At 40.9% G+C, this 21,379-nt stretch overlaps 1 protein-coding gene across 7 annotated transcripts in view; it reads left to right on the top strand.

The window, feature by feature from the left end:
* The window catches only part of cntrl (centriolin), a 183,972-nt gene that overhangs the window by 73,607 nt on the left and 88,986 nt on the right, over positions 1-21,379 (top strand). For all 7 annotated transcript variants that reach the window (XM_055659763.1, XM_055659765.1, XM_055659762.1 and 4 more), the window contains 11 exons: positions 4,758-4,911; positions 5,100-5,320; positions 5,693-5,869; positions 7,954-8,088; positions 9,873-10,018; positions 10,116-10,323; positions 13,628-13,807; positions 15,769-15,948; positions 16,072-16,188; positions 17,434-17,578; positions 18,687-18,829. In XM_055659763.1, coding sequence (XP_055515738.1) covers positions 4,758-4,911; positions 5,100-5,320; positions 5,693-5,869; positions 7,954-8,088; positions 9,873-10,018; positions 10,116-10,323; positions 13,628-13,807; positions 15,769-15,948; positions 16,072-16,188; positions 17,434-17,578; positions 18,687-18,829 — 1,806 coding nt within the window. The remainder of the gene's footprint in view (positions 1-4,757; positions 4,912-5,099; positions 5,321-5,692; positions 5,870-7,953; positions 8,089-9,872; positions 10,019-10,115; positions 10,324-13,627; positions 13,808-15,768; positions 15,949-16,071; positions 16,189-17,433; positions 17,579-18,686; positions 18,830-21,379) is intronic.

The following is a 21,379-nucleotide window of genomic DNA, read 5'->3' as shown; positions in this document are numbered from 1 at the left end:
CTCTCCGTTGCCGGACCAGCAGGCCCAGGAACAGCTTCTTCCCTGCGGCTGTTACACTACTCAACACTGTACCAATCACCCCCCCCCCCCCCCCCCGGGACACTACTCCTGCCAGGAAAAAAATACTATGACTGTATGCACGTAAACAGATTTATTTATTGCTCATATTTATGTCGCTCTTCTAGGGAGATGCTAACTGCATTTCGTTGTCTCTGTACTGTACACTGCACAATGACAATAAAGTTGAATCTGAATAGGATAGACTCATGACATTTAAGACACTTGGACAGGTACATGGATAAGAAAGGTTTGGAGGCACATGGGTGGGGCCCTGGCAAGTGGGCCTAGCTCGATCACGTAAATTGATCTGCATGGCTGAGTTAGGCGAAAAGGCCGATTTCCCTGATGTATAGCTCAATGGCTAATTAAAATTGAATGTTTTACAACTAAATACATTTTATCTGCCTAAAACTCGAAACATTTTCAACTGACTCTTCTTAATTCACATTTAATTAATAATTCCTCCAGGCATGGCAGGGTAGATAATGTATTGTAGTGTGCCATGTGGGTGCTATTGTGATCCACAGCAGGACATGCAGAATCTGTGAAGAGGGAGAAACTTTATGTTTTGAGTCGGTGAGCTTGCGATAGGACTTAAACAATGAGAACTCATCTTTTAGATGAAGTGGGGAAGAAGAATGCAGAGGACAAAGGGAATGTCTGTGATAAGATGATGGCCAAAGTAGTGCAGGTAGTGCATGCAGTTAGTGCCATACAAGAGGGAGAAGTAAATAACAGGAGGAGAAGATTTACACAAATGTTGCCTGGAATCAATGATAGGGAGAGGCTGGGCACGCTAGAATTGTATTTCTTGGAACACAGGAGACCGTGGGGGGAGGGGGGGGGGGGGGTTATTGTACAAAAGCACTTAAAATCATGAGAGGAATAGTGTAGTTTATTATTGTCATGTGCACTGTGGTACAGTGAAAAGCTTTTATCTGTGCAATCCAGTCAAATAAGAGCCTCCATATGATTACAATCAAGCTGTCCACACTGCACAGATAAAGGGTACAACATTGAGTGCAAGATAAAGGCCGATTAAAGATGGTTCAAAGGTCTCCATTGAGGTAGACGGGAGGTCAGGACACAATCTAACTGATGAGAGGACCACTCAGTTGCCCTTAACAGTGAGGAAGAAACTGTCTTTTAATCTGGAAGTATGTATTTTCAAACTTGCCTCTTGCCCGATGGGAGAGAGAGAGAGAACGGGGGCAACCAGGGTAAGACTGGTCCTTGATTATGTTGGTGATCAGATGGAGGCAGTGTAAGGAAGGTTAGTTTGTGTGATGGCCAGAGCCACATCCACAGCTCTGCAATTTTGTGTGGTCTTGGATGGACCGGTTCCTGAACCTGGCTGTGATGCATGCCAATAAAATGCTTTCCACGTGCATCTGTAGAAGTTGGTGAGGGTTGTTGGGACAGGCTGAACTTCCCAAGCCTTCTGTGGAAGTAGAGGTGTGGTGTGCTTTCTTGGCCACAGCTTTGATGTGGCTGGTCTAGGACAAATTGCTGGTGATATTATAGGAGCTTGAAGCTTTCGACCTTCTCTTCTTCGGCGCCGTGAAAGTATGCTGAGGTTTGGTTGTTGAAGTCAATCACAATCTTCTTTGTCTTGCTGACATTGAGGGGGAAGTTGGACACAAAATGCTGGAGTAACTCAGCGAGACAGGCAGCATCTCTGGAGAGAAGGAATGGGTGATGTTTCGTGTCAAGACCCCTCTTCAGACACGGGTCACAGGAAAGGAAACGAGAGATATAGATGATGATGTTGAGAGATATAGAACAAATGAATTAAAGTTATGCAAAAAGTAGACACGATAAAGGAAACGGGCCATTGTTAGCTATTTTCTAGGTGGGAAAGAAAAGCTGGTGTGATTTGGGCTGGGGCGGGATGGAGAGAGAGTGAATGCAGGGTTTACTTGAAGTTAGAGAAATCAAAATTCATATACCTGGGTTGTAAGCTGCCCAAGGGTAATATGAGATGCTCTTCCTCCAATTTGTGTTTGGCCTCACTCTGAAGATGGAGGAGGCCGAGGACAGAAAGGTCAGTGTGGGAATGGGAGGTGGAGTTTACGTCTTTAGCAACCAGGATATCAGGTAGGACCAGGCAGACTGAACATAAATGTCAAGCGAAACGATTGCCCAGTCTACGTTTAGTCTCGCCGATGTACAAGAGACCACAACTTGAACAAAAGATCCCATGGATGAGGTTGGGGGAGGTGCAAGTGAACCTCTGCCTAACCTGAAAGAACAGTCAGGGTCCTTGGACAGAGTTGAGGGAGGAGGAATAGGGATAGGTGTTGCATCTCCTGCGGTTGCTGGAGAATGAACCTGGGGAAGGGGCGGTTTCGGTGGGAAGCGATGAATTAACCAGGGAATTGCGGAGGGAACGGTCTCTGCGGAAGGTGAAAAGGGGTGGAGATGGGAAGATGTGACTAGTGGTATAATCCCTTTGGAGGTGGTGAAAATGTCAGAGGATTATGTATGCGATTGCTAATGAGGTGAAAGGTAAGGACTAGGGGAACTCTCCCTGTTATGGGGGGGGGAGGGGGTGGGGGGGGAGAGCAAGGGCAGAGTTGATGGGTACCAAGGAGACACGTGTAAGGGCCTCATCTATAATGGAAGCGGGGAACCACTGTTCCCAAAAGAATGAAGACATCTCGGAGAGTTGTTGTATTAGCACCAAGTTACAAGGTTCTCAATCTCCTTTCTCTACTCTGTCTCGTCGTTATTTGAAAACCAGTCCACTTCGGTGGTATCATCTGGAAACTTGAAGTTCGATTGATATTTGACTGGATTTGGATTGGATTGGTATACAATTGTATCTGTATAAGGAGTATAGTATGGGTCTGAGAATGCACCCTTGCGTGGCACTGTGGTGAGAATTATCAACCCTGGATTTATGCAGCAATATAACTTGTTACTTCATATCATATATAAATTCTATCTAGCCTTTTGAGGAACTAAATATTTGGAATTTACTTTGTCCACTGCTACTTGTAATCAGCATTTTAAAGACCCCTCTAGTACATTCCCAATTCCATTCTGACATGGCTAAGGATCTTGGGCATAAAATGGTAATGGAGGCTTGGAAAATGAGACATTTATAAGGTAAGGTTCATTTATTGTCACAAACACCAATTGGTGTAGTGAAATTCACTTGCCAGGTCAGCCATACAATTTAAAAAAGCAACAGACTCAAAAGACACATTTTTACATAAACATCCATCACAGTGACTCCTACACACTCCTCACTGTGATGGAAGGCGAAAATAAAGTTCAAGTCCTTCCCTTGTTGTTCTTCCTTGGTCGGGGGCCTCGAGCCCCCCGTTGACGGGACGGTCTTAGGTCCCGTAGCCGGCGGCGTTCGGGCCCTCCGCGTCGAGTCGTTCACCTCCCGCATCGGGAGGATGTCAGCTCCCCCTCGACGGGCGATCAAACCTCGCGTCGGGGCTGGATGAACCTTCTGTGGCGTTGGAGCTCCCGACTAGCGGACCGTGATGGTAAAGTCCGCAGGCTGTGGTGGGAGCGATCCCAGGCAAGGGATCCGCTCTGATGGTAATTCTGCGACCTGCGGTAGGGCTCACAACAGTCCGAGGAGGCCTCCAGCTCCAGCGATGGTAGGCCGCAGAGCCCGGAGAATGTGATCCGAAAATTGATCACCTCTCCGGGAAGGTAAGAACCTGAAAAAAAGTTTCTCCCCCCCCCACATTAAACAAACAGAAGAACATTAAAACAAACTTTAAACAAACGCTAAAAATAACAAAAGGATGAAAAAAAACGAACAGACTGCCAGCAGGGCCGCCATCTTGGTTCTTGGTTTCTTGGTCCTCCAAAATATTCCAAATGGAATTTAAACTGGAGGTGATGGAGGGAGGACTTAAGCCAGAAAGGGTTTTTGGGAAGAAAGAGCTACTTTAAATTTAGTTGCATCTGGTTGGGTAACTATGGTAGGGTGAAGATTATTCCATGTTTTAATTGTACGGGGGAAGAACGAATTGCTGTACACATTTGTCTTGGTAGCTGGAATCTCAAATTGGATTGAATGCCCTCGTCTGCTCCTAATTGGTTTGGGTTTGGTGTAGGTCTTGTAATTTATGTTGAGTTGACCATTTAACATTTTGTAAAAACAGGTCAAACGGTGAGCTTCACGTCTGTCTTGGAGAGGGTTCCACACCAGTGAATTCAGAAGTTTGGTAACACTCGCTTTTCTCTCATAGGTGTTAGTAACAAATCGAGCTGCCTGTCTTTGGCCATCTTCCTCCTCCGACGCTCCCTAATGACTTACTGATATTTACATTTACTGATATTTTGCTGATTACGTAGATAGTACCATTAAATTGGAAAATACTATATCTTTCACATAAAAGGACTTCAAAATGCCTGCATGATGAAAATGCCTGCTCTCAGATTTTTATCTTTAATTAATCTGTGAGTTGTTCTGTTCTGCCAAGAACATGTCTGCCATTATTCCACAGAATGTGATGGGTTTATTGTTTGTCCAAAACCTTTATTGGTTTAGTTAGAATACGTATGCAGCTACTACAGTATGTTTCATATATTTTCAAAATGAACTGTGAGAGTAAAGATTTGTTATGTTTTCAATTATTTTAATGGTTTGTACATTAAATTTAAATATATTTATTGCTCTGGCTGTTGTTATTTTCAACATCTCAATTCAATGGGATTCTTTTTAGGCACATTTGAGAGCTCAGATGGTGAGTAAAACCCAACAGCTTGACATGATGTCCAAGCAATACAAGCAGTTGGAGAAACACCTAGATGAAATGCTTTCTAGGATTGTGAAAGAAACTGAGAGCATCAAAGATCTGGAAGAGCAGCTGACTGAAGGTAGGTGTCAAGAATTTGACGTTTTTTCTCAGGATGGAGGGGAGGGGTGTGTGGGAGAATGAGATTCATCAAAAAAATATTGTAGTATTGGTTGGATTGCAGCCCTTGAAACATCCTGATGAATGAATAAGAATGCAAATGATGTTACTGGTGCACGAGGATTAACAAATTAGAATGTATTTTAACAGGCCAGATAGCAGCTAATGAAGCATTGAAACGAGACCTGGAGGGTATTATTGCTGGATTGCAGGAGTATTTGGAGAGTGTAAAGGGACAGGCAAAGCAAGCTCGGGAGGAATGCACAGAGTTGCAGAAGGAAAAGGGGACACTATTGCATCGACTGGCTGACCTGGAACAACAGAAGAATCAACTAGAAATAGTTGCCATGGATGCAGATAACTTGAGAAAGGTCTGTATGTGAATGGCTTAGAATTGTTAAGGTGTTGCACTGAAAATTTAATCATTGTTTAATTATTTAAAATATAGTGAGTTACAATTCAATTATATTTTTGTTTTAACTCCTGTCAATTTGTGACAGTTTTGGGTAAAGTATTAATGAATAACAGCTTGACTTTAAATACAGGGCCGCAAACATTGTATACATTCAGTACTATGATTATGTAAATAGCATTTTGGAAGTAAGATGCATTTGTAATTATATTGCACTATTCAAAATGTACCTTCATTTCTAGTTAAATAATGAATTCATTTGAGCAAGTGCATCTGTACATAACTCGCTTTTAATTTATAGATGCAAAGAATCCATTATTTTTTATTGCAGGAACTGTCTGACATGGAACGTTCTTTACAAGAACAGCAGGAATTGAATGAATCCTTGCGCCATGCTCAAGGTGACTTCAGTGAGTATGAGGCTGAATTAGAATCTCAACTTCAAGCAAGGGACATTGAAGCAAACCAACTAAGAGAGGAACTGGATCGACTGCGGAAGCTCAGTCAAGTAAGTGCCAATCTGAGTGAAGAATTCTCAGGAAATATTTCCCAAGTAACTATTTAACTGAAATTAGACACAAAAGGCTGACAAAAGGTCTTGACCAGAAACATAATCTATTCCGTTTCTCTTGAGGTGCTGTCTGACCCGCTGAGTTACTCCAGCTTTTTGTGTCTATCTTCGGTTTAAACCAGCATCTGCAGTTCCTTCCGACATATTTAACTGAAGTATTGAATTTAAATATTGGTGAAACTTGGGGTTGAGTGACATTCTACATACTTGCATATATAAGTAGCTGGACTTTAAAACTTTTCTTTTGAAGTTGACCTTGGACCTCTTAAGGGTTTTATACTTTTATTGTCACACACAATTAATAATGTACAGCTTTAAAATGACTGAAGTCTATTTTCATTGATTCTTTGTTCTTTTCTTAACTATGAATTGCTGTCTTAGTACAATCAAATCAATTTAATAAATCAACTTTCAGTTAGTGCTACATAGTCTGGACAGTAACAGAGTGAAAATATTTTTTGCACATTTCTAATTAAAATCATTTTGTGGAATGCAAACTTCCCATGTAAAATCATTTCAGATTATAGGCACCTCGTGTTTTATGTGGAGGTTACATGCGTGAAAAGTGATGTACTTCAAAAATGGGTAAATTAAACATACGCAATTATGCTGTCCATACTAAATTTGAGCCCATTACTCCCAAAATACCAACACACAAATCACGCTTTAGTATTAAAGGAACAAGCGCATTATTTCAAAAATGCATAAATCAAACACATGTTAAACACAAGCTGCCTGTATTGGTTAATTTACCCTTATTGTTACTCCAGCATTTTGTGTTGCTCTCATTGTTTATCTCTTTTATTGTCTTCTTTGATAAAAGCTTAGCATTTTAAGTAAAGAAACATAGTGTTCTGAGGATAGACACAAAATGCTGGAGTAACTCAGCCGGATTGGCAGCATCTCTGGAGAGAAGGAATGGGTGACGTTTCGGATCGAGACGCTGCTTCAGACTGAGTTCTGAGGAAGAATGGTGACAGCAACATGGACATTCAGTCATTGTGGCATTTTAGTAAATTGCCATCACTGATCCTTAATAGAACTTCCCCGTAAATATATAAATATAAAACGAGAATGACAGTGCTTTATAGACTCTGGAAGCAAAATTTAATATCTTTCCTTAGTAAAGGAATTACAATTTCATAAGTTATAGTAGTAGAATTAGGCCATTCGGCCCATCGCGTCTACTCTGCCATTCAATAATGGCTCCGAATCCCATTTTCCTTCCTTTTCCCCTTGACACCCGTTACTATATTATACCCGTCACATTAAATTGTCCTTGAAAATTTTGACATATGCTTTTGTATTTATAGGCATATGACATGCAGGGAATGGAGGCATATGAGTTATGCAGACAGATAAAATTTGGTCTTGGCATCATGTTCAGCATATAAATTGTGGCCCGAAGGGGCCAGTTCCTGTGCTGTACCGTCCTAGGTTCCATTTAATTTGAGATTTGAGTCTCAATTTTTGAGCCTGCCTACCTATCAACCATGAGCTGGGAAGAGTTTCTACAAATGGAGGATTCTCTATGATAATTTCCCTAAGTGTCCAATGTCTGTGTGCTGAACATAGATAGTTCCAGTAGGGTGAAATTACTGGAGATTATAGTCAAGCACTATCCTTTATTTCTCAATTTGGAATTGGATTCCTTCACTTTTACTTTTATAGTTGATAATTAATAATTATATTGGCTCAAACAAAATAAGTTAACAGCACATATTGAACTCGTATCAAGACTTTCCAAGGTCCTTTACGTGCAGTTACTGTTCAAATTATCATTTCACTTTGAATTTGAAAAGCATGTCTTCTGCTGTCCTTTGGATCAATTTACAATGTAACATAATATAACTAGTCTCATGTCACATGGCTGATGCCTACAACTAGAATGCATCTTTGACTGCGAGACATGGAGATTAACGTAAGCATGCATGTAACTCCTAGTTTGCTTAATGAATATATTTCTGTGTTCATATGGGAGACAAATCTGTCAAATAACAGTTGTCTGGTTTACTTTCTAGATGGAACAATCTGCCCTGCAAGCTGAATTGGAAAAGGAAAAACAAGCATTGGAGAATGCTTTAGTACAGACTCAACTAGTGGCTGAAAAGGAGCATGTAAACAAAAAGCTTGTTGCACAAGTAAAAAATCTACAGGTAAAGCTTGTTCATTTGCTGAACTCTTTTACTGTATAAAACATACGGTGATGTCAGTGATACACAATAATAATAATAATAGTAATAATATAGGATTTTCTCACAAGTTAACTCCATAAATGGATATCTAATATGAATACTTAATTTGGTTTCTGAAAAATCAGGAAGGTTATCTCGCAAAAAATATTTTTCCATGTAATTATTTTTTTTAAATAACTATAAATAATTAAAGTTGTTTAATTTTAATTATACAATTAAAAATTGTACATGTACTCGTATTTTTACTTTTACTTAAAGTTAGGTTGTAAGCGTAAAATACTCAAAATATATCATAGCAAAATATATCACTCACAATCTATATTTGATAGGCAGATTAATGTAAAGAATCCTTTAACTGAATATCATATGAATCACTCGATTAAATTCACCCTAGCATAGCATATTCTTAAAGCAAATGCTGTTTTGAAAGTTTAAGAAGGAACTGCAGATGCTGGAAAATCGAAGGTAGACAAAAAAGCTGGAAATACTCAGCGGGTGAGGCAGCATCTATGGAGCGAAGGAAATGGGCAACGTTTCGGGCTGAAACCCTTCTTCAGTCTGAAGAAGGTTCTCGACCCGAAACGTTGCCCATTTCCTTCGCTCCATAGATGCTGCCCCACCAGTTGAGTTTCTCCAGCATTTTTGTCTACCTGCTGTTTTGAATGATTTGACTGTTTTGTAGATTAAGCTTGTGTTCAATATCAGAGATAGAAAGTTATTACTATTGTTTTGCAAATGTATTTCTAATAGTTTAGTGGTTAAGGCTTCCACATTTCACACTTCATTCAATTCCATATATGGGCCAAAATCAAGCAGATGATTTAGCTTCCATATAAATGACAATAAAATAGCATTACAAATAACAATTAACTCATCTCAGAATCAAATATTCACCTGCTGTTAAATTACATTTCTGAAATCTTGGCTACTGTTTTTTTCTGACATAATGGCACGGGTATGGTCTACATTCAAAGAGGATGTCACTGTGAGAAATATATACCGACTATATTATCATTATCTATTCATTTGAAATATGCTGGCTGTTCAGATTTATTAGTTTAATAACAGTATTTGTGTTACTAAAAAAAACTACTTTGCCAAATTAGATTTACAAAATCATTATGCTCATAATACCCACCAAATGTAAATATAGAACTACATTTTAAAAGAGTATAACGTTGTAATGTGAGTTAGTTATCAAGTTGAATTTCTACAAGTGAAAGATTATCATTAATTATAAGATTTTCCTTTCTTAGTTGCAGTCACAACATTGTTTGTAATTAATAATTGGACTTTGATGGTTACCCAGCAGAAAAAGCTTTACTTTGTATTTAAGCCCTGGCTTTCCCAGATCTGGGATTGCTCAAAACCCATAGAAAGTGTCAGTAAAGAATAATTACTATTCCCAGCTCTATTGCTATTCCTTTCTCTAACTTAGTTTTTTGGAGTTTTTGTATGTGAACAGTGTCCCCTCATGACTGATGCATTTGTGACCAATAGCATCGTATACTTTAAAATTACAAGTTAATATCCAATGTGTTAACTAGTCAAGAGTGAAAATATTTTACAATAGATGTTTAGTTTATTGTCACAGGTGCAGGGAAAAGCTTTTATTGCGTGCTAAGCCATCAGCGGAAAGTAAATACTTGATTACAACCGAGCCATTCACATGTTAAATGGAATTAATAACGATATTAACATGATAATGTGAATATTTGCAACAAGGTAGTTACATTTTTTTCCAGATTGATAACTCCTTGTTGAAAGAACAGCTTAAGGAGTTACAGTCTCGCATGAATCAAGCAAGCAAGACCATGATTCACCCAGATGAGGTGTCTGCTCGTATCTCTGAACTTCGAAGAAAACTGGATTCTGGTATTTGGGAAATCAGGTAAGAATATTTAGTATCAGTCTATTAAACTCAAGTTACAATACTTGCCCATGAGAATATCATGACGGAAAATGAGGAATAATACTTTTTTTTGTAGGCCTTATAACCAAGGAGATACTTTGGGGAGGAACCTTGCCGAATTGCAGAAGCAGTTGAATGAAATTCTAAGGCGTTCACAACAAGAAAAAGAGGAAGTATTATGTCACTGCAGGAGATTAGAGCAGGAAATGATGACATTACAGGAAGAATTGAAGAATACTCAGGAGAATTCCAAAAGCGCTTATGAGAAAGCAGCAGAGACATTGGTAATAAAATATGCTTGGTTTAAAAAGTAATCAATGGCATAGCTCAACCAATATAAAATTCATTTATAAAGGTATACGAGTGAATAATTGTAAGAAAAATAAATATTTTAAGTAATTCACTGACAATCGTCAGGAATATTTTCATACAAGGTGAAATTACAGAAAACCCTCGTTATAACGGACCATAACAGGGGAGATGGTGCCCATGGCTGCTATATCCGAGTAAGATATTAACATTGTATATAGTTGAAACAAAGAACTGCCGTTGATGTTTAATACACAAAAGGACACAAAGTGCTGGAGTAACTCGGTGGGTCAGGCAGCATTTCTGGAGAACATGGAAAGGTGACACAAAACCCTTCTTCAGTCCGATTCAGTCTGCTGAGTTTCACCTTTAAACTAGGCGCCAATGCTGATGGGCTGCACCAGCGAGCACTTTGAGGTTGACGCGGCTGTTGTAGCGGCTAATGTTGTAGACGCGCTTTCTTCAGGCCAACGCTACGGACGAAATGCACGTGGTCACCGTGGGGCTTCCTCCCCTCTCACCCGTCGTTTTGTCTGCACGCCTCCTCCTTCTCCCCCACAGTCGCCGATATCTTCCAAGGTGGAGTATGGTGGCAACTGGGGGAGGAGGAGGCGGTGGTAGAGGGGGAGAGGAGAGAGGCTGAGTGGACAGTGCAACGAGAGAAGGTGGAGGAAGCTGTGGCAGTTGGGGGGGGGGGGGGGGGGGAAGAAGAGTGGAAAATATAATGGTCAAATACGCTGGCGAGAGGGGAGGGAACCCTACGATGACCAAACGCCTCCTGTCAGTGGCAGTGGCTTGCGGAAAGACTGTCCCCAGAAGGCTACAACTTGAGTAGCAACAACAGCCGTGTCAACTGAACCCATACGGTGGGTGAATAAAGGCTCGCTAGTGCACATTGGGGGCCGGGGATTGCATTGGAAACCAGTGCTGGGACGGCGGTGTGAGCCGGGGTGGCATCGACAGGTCGGTCGCTAAAATAGAAGTTCATTACAAAGTGGTCCATTAAAATGAGCGTTTACTGTATTGTCCTTCACTCATAAAGTAAAGTAATAGTTTGCATTTTGATAGTTTGAGCACCCTAAGATGCATTAAGGAGAGGCTAGTTGTACAAGATGTTGGCATGGCCGCACTTGGAGTATTGTGTTCAGTTTTGATCACCCTGCTGTAGGAAAGATGCCAGAGCTGGAAAGTGGGTAGAAAAGATTTATGAGGATGCTGCCAGGACTCGAGGGAAAGGTTGGGCAGGCTAGGACTCTATTCCTTGGAATGCAGGAGACTGAGGGGTGATCTTATTGAGGTGTATAAAATCATGAGGGGTATAAATAGAGTGAGTGCACAGAGTCTTTTATCCACAATAGAGGAATCAAGAAGGTTATGGTTGGAGAGGAAATATTTAATAGGAAGTTGAGGGGTAAACTTGCACACACAGAATGGTGGGTACTTTGAACACGCTGCCAGAGGAAGTAGTTGAGACGGGTTACTATAACCACATTTAAAGGACATTTGGAAGGTTGCATGGATAGGAAGAATTTAGAGGGATATAATCCAGGTTTTGGCACACGAGACTAGCTTAGATGAGGCTTCTTAACATGTTGGGCCGCAGAACCAGTTACTGCGCTGTGTAACTCTAATCGTTGTTATAACTCTTGTCCATTTAATGTTTAATATATGATGGAAATTGAGCAGTTATGTGGAACTAGAATTTCTATTTGTTAATCTCGAGTAATATCCTGCAAATACTGCATTGTGGTTATTCCAGTTAGCTCCTGAATGACAAAGTTAGCAATAAAACCAAGAGATTAGGAAGCCAAGAAGCACAAATAAATACAGGCATCCATTGACAAATTATCAAATATTTTACCACACTTATCCCAATAGTCCAGGGATTCTGGTTTGGAAATATTTTCTGTAAAATGGGAAGAGTATTCAACTTTATTTCTCATTGAAAATATATATTTTGTAGGTAGACAATAGACAATAGGTGCAGGAGTAGGCCATTTGGCCCTTCGAGTCAGCACCACCATTCAATGTGATCATGGCTGATCATCCCCAATCAGTACCCTGTTCCTGCCTTTTCCCCATATCCCCTGACTGCTATTTTTAAGAGCCATAACTAGCTCTCTTGAAAGCAGCCAGAGAACCTGCCTCCACTGCCCTCTGAGGCAGAGAATTCCACAGACTCACCACTCTCTGTGAGAAAAAGTGTTTCCTCGTCTCCATTCTAAATGGCTTACTCCTTATTCTTAAACTGTGGCCCCTAGTTCTGGACTCCCCCAACATCGGGAACATGTTTCCTGCCTCTAGCGTGTCCAAGCCCTTAACTATCTTATATGTTTCAATGAGATACCCTCTCACCCTTCTAAACTCCAGAGTGTACAAGCCCAGCTGCTCCATTCTCTCATATGAAAGTCCTGCCATCCCGGGAATTAACCTTGTAAACCTACGCTGCACTCCCTCAATAGCAAGAATGTCCTTCCTCAAATTAGGGGACCAAAACTGCACACAATACTCCAGGTGTGGTCTCACTAGGGCTCTGTACAAGTGCAGAAGGACCTCTTTGCTCCTATGTTATAAAGGCCAACATGCCATTCGCTTTCTTCACCGCCTGCTGTACTTGCATGCTTACTTTCATAGTGTTTAAGAAGGAACTGCAGATGCTGGAAAAGTACACAAAAAAGCTGGAGAAACTCTGAAGAAGGGTTTCGGCCCAAAACGTTGCCTATTTCCTTCGCTCCATAGATGCTGCTGCACCCGCTGAGTTTCTCCAGCTTTTTTGTGTACCTTTGCTTACTTTCATAGACTGATGTACAAGGACCCCCAGATCCCGTTGTACTTCCCCTTTTCCCAACTTGACGCAATTTAGATAGTAATCTTCCTTCCTGTTTTTGCTACCAAAGTGGATAACCTCCCATTTATCCGCATTAAACTTCATCTGTCATGCATCTGCCCACTCCCCCAACCTGTCCAACTCACCTTGCATTCTCATAGCATCCTCCTCACAGTTCACACTGACACCCAACTTTGTGTCATCTGCAAATTTGCCAATGTTACTTTGGTGCTTACAGAAAAGTATAACATGTATTTAATTACATTTTTCCACATTTTATGTGACAAAAAGTTTTGTAATGATAAAAAAAAACAAGAAAATAATGAATACTCTTTTCTGTAACCGCCAAACTCATTCCAAATCCTTAACATGTATGCTGTGCTAATTTGATTCAACTGATCCAATGGTTTATAATGGTTCTTTCCATATAATAGTTGTGGTTTCTGTGACAGATAAAGTCTGAGAAGCGGATTGGCCAAGCTCAAGCACAGCAGCTGAAGAATAAAATTGCAAGTCTCCAGGAACAATTGAGAAATATGCAAGAGTTACAGGCTCTTGCCGACAAGCAGCTCCAGGAGGCGGACGAAGACCGGGATCAACTTTTACAAGAACTTGAAGATAAAGAGAACAAAGTAACTTGATCATTTAAAAAATACTTGCAATTGGATGACCTGTTTTAACACAAAAATCACATAACACGTTGCCGCTGACACTTCATATGAACATATCTCTTGTGATTTATCACTCTGTTGGGTAATTGTAATAATATAAATCTCTTCACAGAATTTGTGGGGCTTGATTTGGGCCAGCCACCACATTAGCAGTTGACAAAGTATCAGTTTTCATGATTTTAAAACGGATATCTGCCCTGGGGTGCTTTACAGGGTATAAATCTAAAAATGGAATGAGAGCCATAAAAGAAGAAATTTATGGGAGTGATTAAATGTAGAGCTCCTTTGATGGAAAGGCTTTGGAGAAGCTTAGCACAAAAAGCTGGAGTAACTCAGCGGACAGGCAGCATCTCTGGAGAGAAAGAGTGGGTGACGTTTCGATTGGTCCGCCATTTTATGTGAGAGAGAGGGAGACAGAGATAGTGCCTCTGACCAGCAAACTGCTTGCTCAGTCCAGTTGGAACATTTGCCAAGTTGCTGCAAAACAAGCTCATCACATAGCTGACTTCCATGACAGATATGGAAATGTTATCCTGGCAGGAGGATTAGTTTTCCGTGTTTCAATTTGGAGTTATGTTCGTACGCAGATTGGGATCACTTGGAGTTCCTTCTTACACACTTTGGAGAAGCTTGCTTGGTTAATGATATTAAGGTTGCAGAGTTGTGAGATGAAAGGAGACACAAGGTACTGCAGATGTTGGTTTCTACAAAAAAATGACAAAGTGCTAGATTAACTCAGCAGGTCAGCCAACATCTCTGGAGAATATGGATAGATGATGTTTCTGGTTGGGACCCTTCTTCATTCTGATTGTGGAGAGGAGGAGGACATACATGCGAGAGGAATTTTGATAGACATTTGGTTGGACAAAACACAGAGATAAAAAAACAGAAGGCTAGGACTTTATCCCTTGGAGCTCAGGAGGTTGAGGGTGTTCTTATGGTTGTGTATAAAATCATGAGGGGTCATCGGTAGGATCTTTTACCCCAGATAGGGAATCAAGAACCTACGGTGGACGTATGTTTAAAGTGAGAGGGGAAAGATTTAATAGGAACCCGAGGGCAACTTTACACTCAGAGGGTGATGGTATATGGAATGAGATGGTTAACATGATTAGTGGTTGACAGCATTGGGTCTGTACTCGCTGGAGTTTAGAAGAATGAGCGGGGATATCAAATAGTGAAAGACCTGAATAATGTGGATGTGGAGAGGATGTTTCCACTATTGGGAGAGACCAGGACCAGAGGGCACAACCACAAAATAAAAATACGTACCTTTGGAAAGGAGATGAGGAGTGAGCGAATCTGTGGAATTCATTGCCACAGAAGGCTGTGGAGGCCAAGTTATTGTGTATTTTAAAAGCAGAGATTAACAGGTTCTTGTGTGGGAATCAAAGGTTACGGTGAGGTGGTTGGAGAATAGGGTTAGGAGGGAAAGATAGATCAGCCAAGATTGAATGGCAAAGTAGGCTCGATGGGCTGAATGGCTTAATTCTGCTCCTATCACTTATCAAGTTAATCAGGAGGTCTTGTTCTGCATATGATTAGGTAGGAGCCTGCTTTGTTCAGGAAGATCTTGAAATTAAAAATATGAAAGTGTCAAAACAAGAATGAATTTAATGAATCGATAAATGTTGGCATCGGGCTGCAAGAAAATGCTGCATCAGTGACAATTTCTTCCCCCCCCCCCCCCCCCCCCCCCCCCCCCCCCCCACTCCACCGATGCTATGTAACATATTGAGTTCCTCCAGTAATTTGCTCTTTGCTCCAGATTCTAACTTCTGCAATCTATATGTCTCCAGTATTTATTGTAATTTTTTTTTTTTTAATGGTTACATTTTTGAAGCATTGAGTTTATAAATGTATTGATATTGGGGGGGGGAGGAAACGCTCAATATGTTACATTGTTTTACTGTTATTTGCAGGGTAAAATGGAGGATGCAAGAACTCACTTAAAGTTGTGTAATCTTGAGAAGGAAGTGAAAGACTTGAAGGCAACCATGACTGCTTCTGACAAGATGGATTCCAAAGAGCTCTTCACGGCCAAGAACCGCATGAGAGCTCTTCGGGGAACTGTTCAAAAACTCAATCAAGAGAGGACAGAGGTGACATACATTGTAGACTGTTCGGCCCGTCCAGGACTTCTATTTTCAAATGTATCCAAATTGTTCGTCAAAGCATATTAACTCAATTTTTTTTTCTGCTGTAAATCACTCTTCTCGTTTTAGGAAATGGAAATAGCAGAAAAGTTCCACGCTGAATCAATTCGGGCGGCTCGAGGTCTTGCCAAAGCAGAGGCTGAAATTGAGCTGCTGCAAAGCCTACTAAAGGACAAAGAAAACCAGGTGAGGGCTGAAGGTGGAAAGCAAAGGTTACTTGAAGTTAGAGAAGTCAATATTCATGTGTAGGGAGGAACTGCAGATGCTTGTTTAAACTGAAGATAGACACAAAAAGCTGGCGTAACAGGCAGCATCAATGGAGAGAAGGAATGGGTGACGTTTCGGGTCAAGACCCTTCATCAGACTGAAAGTCACGGGAAAGGGAAACAAATGATATAAGTTATGTAGAGAGATAAAGAACAATGAATGAAAGATATGCAAAGTAATGATAAAGGACACAGACCATTGTTAGTTGTTTGTTGGGTGAAAATGAGAACCCAGTGTGACTTGGGTGGGGGAGGGATATATAGAGAGAGAGAGAGAGGGAATACCGTAATTACTTGGTTAAATAAATTAATACTCATACCACTGGGTTGTAAGCTGCCCAGCGAAAAGGCGCGGCTCGCAGATTTCCGTTGGCACCGCGCTCAACCCAATGCGAGGCCGAAGTCCCCACCACCGAGCACCTCCAGTCTGTGTTATCCCCTTGATTTATCAGCAACATTTCAGGGTTAACAATTCGTAGTAATTGCGAAAAGTAATTACAGTAAACCCTTCTATTATGGACCTCTTTGGATTTTGGTTGTAGCAGATGGACCTTGCCACTACGCTGATCCTTGCCACACCCCTGACCACAAGCAGGCTGGGGCTGTCAACGCATCTGGATTCCAGGCCCAGTTCCAGACCTAGAGTCTGAAGACTGACCTTGACCTGAAATGTCATATTTCCATGGTCTCCAAAGATGCTGCCTGACCTGCTGAGTTACTCCAGCACATTGAGTCCTTTGTTTATTAACCAATATCTGCATTTATTTGTTTCTACTGCAGGTCCACCACCGATTTTGTGACAACTGGTGGTCCGTCACCTCCTTTAATCCCACCACCCCTCCCCCCACCCCCATGGTCCTTTATAACGAGGGTTTACTGTACACAAATTTGCAACAGAATGTTCACTCAAGGTTACTATTGAATGCTCCCATTCGATCCTTGTGGCCATAATCTATTTACTGTTGCCCTGTAGCCATCTAGTTGCTCTCCATTTCCCATGCTATCCCTTTAACCATTTTCTTCCAAGGAGTCACTACACAATAGGTTACAACCTAGCCAATTCCTTTCAAAGTTAACAGTATTTTACAAGTAGGAAGACGCTTGCAGTACATGGTGTACTAATTCATATGTACCTTTTTGTATCCATGGATGACTAATGGTTTAGATTCTGGATGAAATGCAGACTTTTGAATTTGGAGCAAAAAGTGTGAATACCCAGCAGCTGGAAATTGAAAGACTAAGTCGAGCTCTAAATCGACAACAAGCAGAAGTAAAGCGCCTCCAAGATCATCTGAATCATACAAGAGAGGGTGCAGTGCAAATACATTTTATTTTTACATAGCTTTGTGATTGTGACTGTAGGTTTCTTTATATATGCACATATATAAGGCTTGTAAGTCCAGTTGACAAAATTTCAACTGTTACATTTTCTCTCCATTGTCAACTGAGCCATTTGTCTTTGCATCGAAAGACCAGAGAGTCTGACGCTGGTAATTTTAAAAATTGAGTGGGCATAGATGTAACCATAATTTGATTCCACACGCAATAAAATTATCAACATTTTTACATTTGTCTGAAACTGTTCTGGGAAGTTTTAAAACTTATTAAATATTTGTTATGTCTACCATTGTTTCTGAGTTCACAGAAACTTTCCCAATTTGGTTATGAAGTGGATTATCAATTTTTTCACAGAATCCTATCCTTGTAAAAACTCCATGATTTACCGACGGTTAAGGTGATTGATCCATACTACCAACTTCATGCCCCTCAAAGAAGTTGAAAATGTAACCTTAATATTTATAGGAGTTATTTATTAGTTTAGAGGTACAGCATGGAAGCTGCCCATTGTCGTCGTCCCCCCCCCATCCGCTCTCCCCCCTCCCGAGGTCACGCCAGCTATTGATCACCCATTCACACGTTCAATATTATCCCATTTTCGCATCTGCTCCCTACACATTTTGGGGGAATTTACAGAGGCCAATTAAGCTGCAAACCCACATGTCTTTGGGATGTGGGAGGAAACCAGAGCATCCGGAAGAAACCTCACTGGGAAAACGTGCAAACTCCACACAGAAATCATCCGAGGTCAGGATTGAACCCAGGTTAATAGCTCTGCTAGCTGCGCCACTTTTGATTCTCAATTTATTTAGTCAGGGCCAATTAAATTTTAAGTTCATACAAAAAGCACAATATCTCTGAAGGCAACTGTAAAGAAACTGTTTAAGTTTAAAGAATGATAAAATAACATTTCTGTTTGTGTTCCAATTGTTTATCTACATGGATATGCTACTTGCCATGTTAAATCCAAGTGTCAGGTCCATAATAAACAATACGCTCTGTCGCCATAAGGATTTCTCACTGATGGCTCCTTCCAGTCAAGCTGATATGATTTTACAAGTGAATATTTTTGTCTTTTAGGTAATTTAACTGAAATGGAAGACTTGATGGATGAAATCTCTGCTCTCAGAAATATCCTAAGCAATCAGAATGATTACATTACCAGCATAACGGATCCATTGAAAAGAAGAGGGTACTGGTACTTTGTGCCGTCTTCAACAAAAGTGAGGCAAATACAAAGTTATCAATGTTTTTGGTTGTCATCAATTTTTTCATAATTTTAGTACGTGCCAAACCGGTGAGAAAAAAATAATTTCATATCTAATGAGTTATGTTTTTAACAAGTAAAGCACCAATTTTAACATAGAACAATACTGCACAAATACAGGCCCTTTGACCCACAATGTATGTACCAAACATAATGCCAAGACCACCTCTTATCTTTCTGCACATAATCCCCTCCATTCACTGCAGGTCCACATGGCTATCCAAAAGTCTCTTGAATGCCTCTATCATATCTGCTTCAGCCACCACCCCCAGCAGTGTATACCAGACATTCACCACCCTCTGTGTAAAAAAAAACCTGTCCCACGCATCTCCACTAAGCTTTGATCTTCTCACATTAAAGCTATGCCCCTTATGTATTTCATTTTTCCATCCTGGAGAAAAAGGTTCTGACTCTTTATCTGATCTGTGACACTCATCATTTTATTTACTTCGACCAGGTCAACCTACAACTGGCGGCATTACAGAGAAAACAATCCAAGTCTCTGCAACTTCTCCCAATAGCTAACATCCCCTAATCCTGGCATCATTCCGGTAAACCACCTCTGCGCCCTTCCAAAGCCTCCACGTCCTTCCTGCAATGGGACGACGACCAGAACTGTACACAAAACTCGAAATGATGCTTAACTAAAGTTCTATAAAACTCCTTCCTGACTTCCGACCTTTCTGTTTGCCCCATATAACACATTCATTTTGTTTTCTATTTTGAGGGTTTGGACTTTTTGGGAATTATGTAGTTCATTTCAAGGTGTCGTGGCTTTTTACGTGATTGCAATTAAGTCACTTTGTAAGGTACTCTAGATTTATTTTAGTTTAATTTAGTTTATTAGTATCACATGTATTGAAGTACTGTGAAAACCTTTTTGTGTGCTATCCAGTCAAAGAAAAAACTATTTCTGATTACATCAAGCTGTCCACAATGCACAAATAAAGGATATTGATTACAACAATAAAGGATAAAGGACAAAAAGGGGCCAGGAAATAGCTAAAGGCAGATAGCATTAAGGACAATCCCAAGAGATTTTATAATTACAGAAGGGAAAATGGTAACCTGAGAGAGATATTGGGACCCCTCAGGAATCAAAGCAGTCAACTCTATGTGGAGCCGCACAGATGGGCAAGGTCCTCAGTGAGTAGTTCTCTTCTGTATTTACCAGGGAGAAAGACAGGAGGGCAGAGGTACTTGGGACAGTCAATGGAAGTGTCTTGAGCGCAGTCAGTGTCACGGTTGAAGAGGTGCTGAAGGTACTATCATGTATGAAGGTAGACAAATCTCCAGGACCTAATCAGATATATCCGAGGACATTGTGGGAAACCAGAGAGGAAATTGCGAGCCGTCCTTAAATACAGGAGAGGTGTCGGAAGACTGGAGGGTGGCAAATGTTGTGCCTCTATTCAAGAGGGGCTGCAGGGAAAATACTGGGTACTAAAGGCCAGTGAGCTTAACATCTGTAGATGGAAAGTTACTAGAGAGTATTCTTAGGGATAGAATATGCAGGCATTTAGACGGACAAGGGGTAATTAGGGATAGTCAACATGGGTTTGTACATGAGAGGTCGTGTCTCACAAATCTTTTTGAAGACGTGACCAAAAGGGTCGATGAGGGCAAAGTTGTCGATGTTGTATATGTTGCATCAAAGCATTCGACAAGGTTGGCTGCTCTGGAAGGTTAGATCGCATGGGATCCAAAGAGATATAGCTGAATGGATAGAAAATTGGCTTCATGGAAGGAAGCAGAGGGTAATGGTGGAAGGTTGCTTCTCGGACTGGAGGCCTGTGACTAGTGGTGTACCTCTAGGTTCAACGCTTGGCCCGTTACTGTTTGTAATCTATATCAATGATTTGGATGAGAACATGCATGGCAAGATGAGCAAATTTGCAGAAAATACAAAAGTGGGTGGTTTTGCAGACAGTGAAGATGATTGTGAAAAATTGCAACAGGATCTTGATCGATTGGCGAGGTCTGCTGAAGAATGGTTGATGAAATTGAATACAGAGAAAATTGAGCTATTGCATTTTGGGAAGTCTAACATGTGCAGAGGCAGGGTCTCCACAGGTAGGGCTCCACAGGTAAAACAGAGGGATCTAGAAGTGCAGGTGCATGGTTCCTTGAAGGTGGAATTGTAGGTAGATAGGGTGGTCAAAAAGGCATTTGGAACTTTGGTCTTCATCAGTCAGAGTATTGGGTATAGAAGCTGGGAGGTCGTATTGCAGTTGTATAAGACTTGGATGAGGCCACATTTAGAATATTGTGTTCGGTTCTGGGCACCATGTTCTAGGAAAGATGTGGTCAAGCTGGAAAGGGTACAGTTACGATTTACAAGGATGTTATCTGGGCTAAAAGGTTTGAGCTATAGGGAGAGGTTGAGTAGGCTGGGACTGAATTCACAGGATGATGAGGGGTGATCTTATTGAGGTGTATAAAATCATGAGTGGCTAGATCAGGTAGATGCGCAGAGTCTCTTGCCCAGAGTAGGTGAATCAAGGAA

The sequence above is a fragment of the Leucoraja erinacea genome, chromosome 31 (assembly GCF_028641065.1).
Source record: "Leucoraja erinacea ecotype New England chromosome 31, Leri_hhj_1, whole genome shotgun sequence".
NCBI classification, from domain to species: domain Eukaryota; kingdom Metazoa; phylum Chordata; class Chondrichthyes; order Rajiformes; family Rajidae; genus Leucoraja; species Leucoraja erinaceus.
Note: the sequence above shows the minus strand (reverse complement) of the source record. Positions and strands in the feature narration are given on the sequence as shown.